Source organism: Myotis davidii, unplaced genomic scaffold (assembly GCF_000327345.1).
Source record: "Myotis davidii unplaced genomic scaffold, ASM32734v1 scaffold599, whole genome shotgun sequence".
Classification (NCBI taxonomy): Eukaryota; Metazoa; Chordata; class Mammalia; order Chiroptera; family Vespertilionidae; genus Myotis; species Myotis davidii.
The window spans coordinates 459,026-466,119 of NW_006290772.1; the positions used below are offsets into that span (position 1 = coordinate 459,026).

Here is a 7,094-nt window from a genome sequence, read left to right on the forward strand (position 1 = left end):
AGACACCGTACCAGGAGGGTTCTAAGGCTCAGGGTGGGAGGAGCCCAGCCGCCCTGATGACACGTCCTGCTTTCTTTAGATGAAGACCTGATCCGGCAGATCCTGGCTGAAGGGGTCAGCAGCCTGGCCCCCACCCAGGACACTCAAGTAGAAACGGATCTGCTCACCGGCCTGTGAGTGCCCAGCTCCTGGGGGGGTGGAGGCATGTGTAGGGGACCCAGGCCAAGAAGCCCTGCTTCCTGCATGGGACTGGCCTCATGTTGTCCGGCCCCGTGGCCCCATGTGGAGCCGGGTAACGTTGTTTGACCTCTGAGTCCATCATTGGTTGAAAGGACTTCCTGGGGTCAGCCGTGGCCCAGCGAATGTTCCCTTTAGTATAGCAGGAGGAGGGACATTTGAGGAACAGATAGGGTGGCTGTGATAAGAATCGTTGTCAGGTTTTTAAATGCCCCATTTTTTTCTTTTGAGACGACTTGTTTCCAATTTCGTAACAAGATTCACTAGGAACTCCCTGCTACTTTTTGTTGTTGTCGTTAACCCTTACCCAAGGATATCTTTTTCATTGCTTTTTAGAGAGAGTGGAAGGGAAGAGGGAGGAAAGGAAAGAGAAACATTGATGTGATAGAGACACACCAATTGGTTGCCTCCTGCACATGGCCCGACCAGGGCTGGGGATCGAACCTGCAAACCAGATACGTGCCCTTGACTGGGAACCGAACCCAGGTTCCTTGAGGGCGCAGGCTGGTGCCCTAACCAGAGAAACACTGGTCAGGCACTTTGCTTATTCTCTCGTATTTATTTTACTATCTATATTTATATTCCTTTAACTCTTTTAATTTCAAGCAACCAAAACTTACTGAAATACACAAATTGTCCCAGAACACAGAGAAAAAAGGAAAGTTTCTCCAATCATTTTATGAAGACAGATAACCATGACATGATGGCATTTTTATGAAGAAATGCCAGTTGATTAAAAACTGTAACATAGGGAGATTCTAGGGTAGAAATTATAAGCTGACCACCCCAAACACCCGAATACCTGCAGCAGCTCACCCCCTGCGGATCCCTGTTCAGACACCGACTGCCCACAGCTTCTTGTGGATAGCTAGTGTGCAGCACAGACTTAACAACATGCACTGAGCAATTATTTCCCCCCTGAGACATTGCCACCCCAGCCAAAAACTGTAGCTTCATCCTTGACTCCTTTCTGCATCCTTCCTCACACAAGTCTTCTCTCCATCTGCCCGTGCCCCTTCCATCCAGGCGTCATCTTCTGCCTGGTCCATTCCAGGGCCACCTTACAGAGTGCTCCATCGGCAGCAGAGAGAGTCTGCTCCGTGAGGCAGGCCCTGTCACAGCCTTCCTCGGGCACTGGCTAGCTATGGCTGCATAAGGGGTTGCCCCAAAATTCCGGGCTTAAAACAGCTCAGATGACAGACATCTTGGTGCTGGCTGTTGGTGGGAGGCCTCAGCTTCTCCGTCTGGACCACACCATTGAGCTGCTCAGGCGTCCTCACAACGTGGCAGCCAGTGCCCCAGAGTGGATGGTCAGCTCCCCCGATGGTCAGCCTCGTTAGTCACACACTGTCATTCCACAAGGTCCTCTTGGTTTCTCCCTGGGAGGAAACTACGTAGGGGTGTCATGCCAGGAGGGAAATCTCATCGGGGCAACTTGGAGGTGCCCACCAGGACTGGGTGCACTCCGTACATGCCTCACAGCCGTACCCAGCCAGGCTCCACACCTTCCCAAGTCCTTTCCTGCCACCTTCCCTCTGTTACCCACTTCCTTTCGGCTACAACATCCCTCACTCTTCCGCCTCCATCTTTTGTTTCTGCTGCTCCCTGTGCCTAGCCTGCTCCTCCCCAAGACAAGAGCTTCATGGTCTACTTCCTTCAGGTCTTCACTCAAAGCTGCCTAACCAGAACCTTCCTTCCTGCCTTAAGCAAAGGCAGTAAGGTGCAATAACATGGACCCATGCACGTGTGCACACACACACACACACACACACACACAGGTAGGCCTCGGCCCCTCCCCTGCTTCCCATACAGTGAGCAGTGTTCATGCTTAATGTTTGCTTCCCCCACTACTATGTGCACGTTGTAAGCTTATGCACTTTGTTCTTTTCACTCAGTGCTCAGAATAGTGCCTGTATTTCTAGGGGATCAACACACTTGTTGGGTGGCTGAAGGAATCGGTGAATGATACCCAACAGCAAACATAGTCTTTGCTGTCATGCGGCTTAGAGTTGAATGTAAATTTGTGTGTATGCTATACTGTATCCACTATATGATTTGATACATGTTTATACACACATGTGAAATATAAACATGAACATATAGAAAAGGGATTAGGAAAAACTATAACAATACTGCTCTTGTCATGATGGAAATGCGGGTATTAAGTATCTGTTCTCTCTCTTTCGAAATTCAAATGTTTAATGAACTGTGCAGGGCTGGGGTGGGGTAAATTTGCCACATGTTGGGGACACCACAGCGGGGCCCATGGCGGTGGCTGGACTCGCTGCCTTTGTGTGTGTGTGTGGGGGGTGTGTGTGTGGGTGTGTGTGCGCGCACGCTGAGATCACTGTAGAACTGTACAAACAGCTTTCTAAGTGGCTGGAGTGGTGGCCTCGGAGCCTTCTCGGTGTCCGTCATTGAGAGGTGACTCAGAAGCTGTCAGCGTTCACCATCTTCATGGGCTTGTTTTCTTCCAAAGCAGGAGCTCTACCTGGACACACAGGTCTCTGTACATGATCTCCACAGTGTGGCACAGTGTCTGAGTTCTGTTTCCAAATGGCTGTTCTTGACCCTTTTCTGGGTGAACTCTTGGAACCTTTCCTGAGTGATCTTGTAATTATAAAGCTGACCCATCCGCTCCTCCAGTGGCTCTGTCAGGTCCAAAACCTTGATCATGAGGCTGTGCCTGAAGGTGGTCGTGAGTGCACGGTCCCGCCTGCTCTGGTTGATGGTTGCGATCAGCTCCTGGGCTCCCTCCTTCAGGATCTTGATGCTGAAGCCCAGAGAGGAAAAGTCGGGTCCTGACTTCCCATCCATCACCATCAGCTGGCGACCGGCCCTGGAGGCGGCAATGGGAGGGCTAGAAACCCAGCTTCTGGCTGCCCCACCAGCTTCTTCTTGGCGGCCTCCTTGTCCTGCTGCTGCTCCTTGCTCTCCTCCAACGGCTGTGGCTCCTGGTCCTCACACTTCATGTGGGACATGTCTGCTCCCTGTCTCTCCACCTTGTCTTTTCTGTTCTCTATTTATTAACCTACTTTCTACAAATAGTTGATGCTACTTTTATAACCAGAAAAGTCAGTTTCAAGGAGAATTTGGCACTGCTATCCTCTGTGATCTCCCACTCCCCTGGACAATGTTGCCTTTGATCCTCTAGGACCGTGGTCGGCAAACTGCGGCTCACGAGCCACATGCGGCTCTTTGGCCCCTTGAGTGTGGCTCTTCCTAAGCCTTAGAAGTACCCTAATTAAGTTAATAACAATGTACCTACCTATATAGTGTAAGTTTAAAAAATTTGGCTCTCAAAAGAAATTTCAATCGTCGTACAGTTGATACTTGGCTCTGTTGACTATTGAGTTTGCCGACCGCTGGGCTAGGAGATGCATAAACTAGAAATATTCAGGGTAACTCAGTGGCAGGCAGGTTCTGAGACTGTGGGGCCTGTTCTCTTCTGTTTCTGTAATCAGGGCACAGCTGTGCAGACATCACCCTAAGTGTGTGCACTGCCTGCTCGGTAAGTGCCTGCCCCGGGCCTGCTTCCCTTTCCTCGCTTTCTTCTTTCTCCCCATTTCCTCACATTCTCTCTCCAGGGTAGCAGCTCTGGCGCTGGGAAGGCCAGTGGCACCATGAGAGACACGCAGTGTGTGGGTCCCATGGAGTGCTGTGTACTATTGGAATTTGTAAAACATACATCCTCGTTCAAAAGTTAGTCTTAGGTTACAAAGGTGCACGAGCACAGGGCGCTCTGTGCACCGTGTGCGGCGGGAGGCTGAGGAGGAAGGCCCAAGGCATGGGCAGTGCCCGCTGGAAGCCAGTCGTAGTTTGCTGGTGTGAAGAGCGGGCAGGGGACGCTGCTGTAGTCCTGCTGTAAAGGCGATGGCTGCTGGAGTGGTGGCAGGACAGGAGAGAGGTGGCACAGGTCACAGAGAGTTATGGGGCAAGATCGACAAGTAAGCAGGAAGTGAGGGGGTGAGACAGGCTGCCAGGACAAGGAACGGCCTCAGAGGAGGTGGGCAGTGTGTGGGCTGCCAGGTGAGCGTCCGCTGCCCCCCTCCTGTGCCTCAGGCCCAGCGCTCCCGGGGAGAAGACGGAGATGCTGATGCTGCGGAGACGGGGGGACAGCGGCCTCCCCAGCCCAGGCCCGATGTGGGAGCAGCCCCCGTCAGCAAAGCTCGCCAGGACAGGTGCGCTCTGTGTCCCCAGGATGCCCCTCCCGCCCTCCCTCTGGGCCCCCGGTCACCCACCTGTCTTTGCCTCCCCAGGGCTGGTGGAGGGCCTGCGGAAGCGACTGCTGCCGGCCTGGTGTGCGCCCCTGGCCCACGGGCTCAGCCTGCTGCTGGCGGCTGCGGCCGTGGGCGTCTCGGGGTGGGTGGGCGCCGGCTTCCCCCCGGGCGTGAGTGTCATGTGGCTCCTCGCAAGCAGCTCCAGCTTCCTGGCCTCGTTCCTCGGCTGGGAGCCGCTCAAGGTGAGTGGGATGCGGGGCCAGGCTGCCAGCCCCTGGCACGCGCGGGCCTCTCTGATGCCACCCCTGGCTCAGGTTCTGCTGGAAGCCCTGTACTTCTCCCTGGTGGCCAAGCGGCTGCACCCTGACGAGGATGACACCCTGGTGGAGAGCCCGGCGGTGACACCTGTGAGCGAGCGTGTGCCCCGTGTGCGGCCCCCACACGGCTTTGCGCTCTTTCTGGCAAAGGAGGAAGCCCGAAAAGTCAAGAGGCTGCACAAAATGCTGCGGGTGAGTCAGGCTGTCGTGGCCAGTGCCTGCCCACCCTCTATACCTCTTGGCCAGTGCAGCCTCTTCTCAAAAACCTCACGTGGACCCCTTCCTCTAGAAGGCCCTAGGGCTCTGCAGCCTGGGTCCATCTCCCTCCCTTCACCCCAACTCCTGGTGCCCCTAGTCCTTGCTCTGCCCCTTGTACCCACCTCCAGTGCCTGCTTCTGCCTGTTCTGGCAGGGCCCTAGGTGTGGCTTCCCTGGCCTTCCGTGGATCACGTGTCTGCCCCCAGGTGGGGTGTCTGTGCTGCCCTTCTCAGTGCTGGGCGCCCTGGCCGTGGGCAGTTGGCTGCCCAGAACCTCGCCCTGTTACGGCAGCTGGGCTGGGATTGGCTGACACGAGGCTGTCCCTGTCCCCCAGAGCCTCCTGGTGTACATGCTCTTCCTGCTGGTGACACTGCTGGCCAACTATGGGGACGCCTCGTGCCACAGCCACGCCTACCGCCTGCAAAGTGCCATCAGGCAGGAGCTAGATAGCCAGGCCTTCCTGGCCATCACCCGGTACGGACACCCTGGACGCATGTACACATCTGTTTGCTGGGCCAGGGTGGTGCTGATGCCAACCAGGGTTCACCTTGATCCTGCCCTTGGTCAAGCTCAGCCCCCAAGGGACATTGGGAAGGGGCTTGACACATTTTTGGTTCTCAGGACTGGAGTGGGTGCTGCTGGCAATGGGTAGTGACCAGAGATACTGCTGAACATGCTACGGCACCCAGGACAGCCCATGAGAGTTATCTGTCCCCAAACGACAATAGGCCAAGGTTATGCCTCATCCCCTCTGGCGCACTGACAGCCTCTCTGGGCTGGGCCAGGCTTGAAGTAGTTGTGCTCCCTGGACCTCTCACCCCTGGCAGCACGGGGAGCTGAGGGGCGGAGCATGTGACTTGTTTCTGGTGTGGGCAGGTCTGATGAGTTCTGGCCGTGGATGTCCCATGTGCTGCTCCCCTACGTCCATGGGAACCAGTCCAGCCCAGAGCTGGGGCCCCCACGGTTGCGGCAGGTGCGGCTGAAGGAAGGTGAGCTGGGGGTCACTCTGGCACTTGTCCCTGCTCGTTTCCAAAGAGAAGCCTTTGGCAGGGTTTTGATTCAACTCCCTGGCTGTGTGACTTTACCTCTCCCTGATTCGTTTTCCTTATCCGTCAGTGAGACCAGGACATCTATCTTCAGGTTACTGGGAGGGTTTCAGGGGAGAGCGTGTGGAGCTGGTCAACAGTAAGCTATCCTGTTTGGGTCATGCTCAGTCCCCGCCCTCTGATTTCAGCTCTCTGCCCAGACCGGCCAGACTCGGGGGCGCACACGTGCTCAGCAGCTTCAGGTGGCTTCAGCACCAGCGACTATGGCATTGGCTGGGGGAGTGCTGCCCATAACGGCTCTGAGATGTGGGCCTACTCTGCGCCAGACGCGCTGGGGTGAGCACAGGAGAGACCAGGGTGTTCTCCAGAGGAGCCCCTCATCCCAGCCAGCATGGCTCCCAGGTTGCCGCAGGGCCGGGCTGTCTCACACTGCCCCTCACTTGCAGCGTCTGGTACTGGGGCTACTGCTCTGTGTACGACAGCGGGGGCTACGTGCAGGAGCTGGGGCTGAGCCTGGAGGAGAGCCGCCAGCAGCTGGGCTTTCTGCAGCTGCACAACTGGATCGACAACAGGTAGGCGCTCATGAGACAGGCTGCCTCGCTCTGCCGCGGCCCACTCAACCCTGGGTGGTCCCCTCATCAGAGATCCCAGTTTACTCCCACTCCCCAGCTTTGTCGCTCCAGATCAGTCACTGCACTTCCTCCCCAGTCCACACATCCCCCCCACTCCCCCCACAACACCAGAGGCCCTTCCTCTGAGGTTCCTGCCCTCTCACCCCTCCCTTGTCCTGTTCCTCACCCCTGCCGTCTGAGAAGGAGCCGCGCAGTGTTCGTGGAGTTCACACGCTACAGCCCTGCCGTGGGACTGCACGCCGCCGTCACACTGCGCCTCGAGTTCCCCGTGGCGGGACACGCTGTGGCCTCCCTCAGCATCCGTCCGTTTGCGCTGCGGCGCCTGAGCGCAGGCCTCTCATTGCCTCTGCTCACCACGGTAAGCTCCACCCCAGCCCCGCCCCCC

At 56.5% G+C, this 7,094-nt stretch overlaps 1 protein-coding gene across 1 annotated transcript in view; it reads left to right on the forward strand.

The window, feature by feature from the left end:
• Positions 1 to 7,094, forward strand: part of PKD1 (polycystin 1, transient receptor potential channel interacting) — a 40,372-nt gene that overhangs the window by 30,649 nt on the left and 2,629 nt on the right. Inside the window, 9 exon segments of the mRNA XM_015564052.1 lie at positions 80 to 173; positions 4,300 to 4,418; positions 4,497 to 4,699; positions 4,772 to 4,966; positions 5,366 to 5,505; positions 5,908 to 6,020; positions 6,266 to 6,413; positions 6,524 to 6,649; positions 6,893 to 7,067. Of these exon segments, the coding sequence (XP_015419538.1) occupies positions 80 to 173; positions 4,300 to 4,418; positions 4,497 to 4,699; positions 4,772 to 4,966; positions 5,366 to 5,505; positions 5,908 to 6,020; positions 6,266 to 6,413; positions 6,524 to 6,649; positions 6,893 to 7,067 (1,313 nt within the window).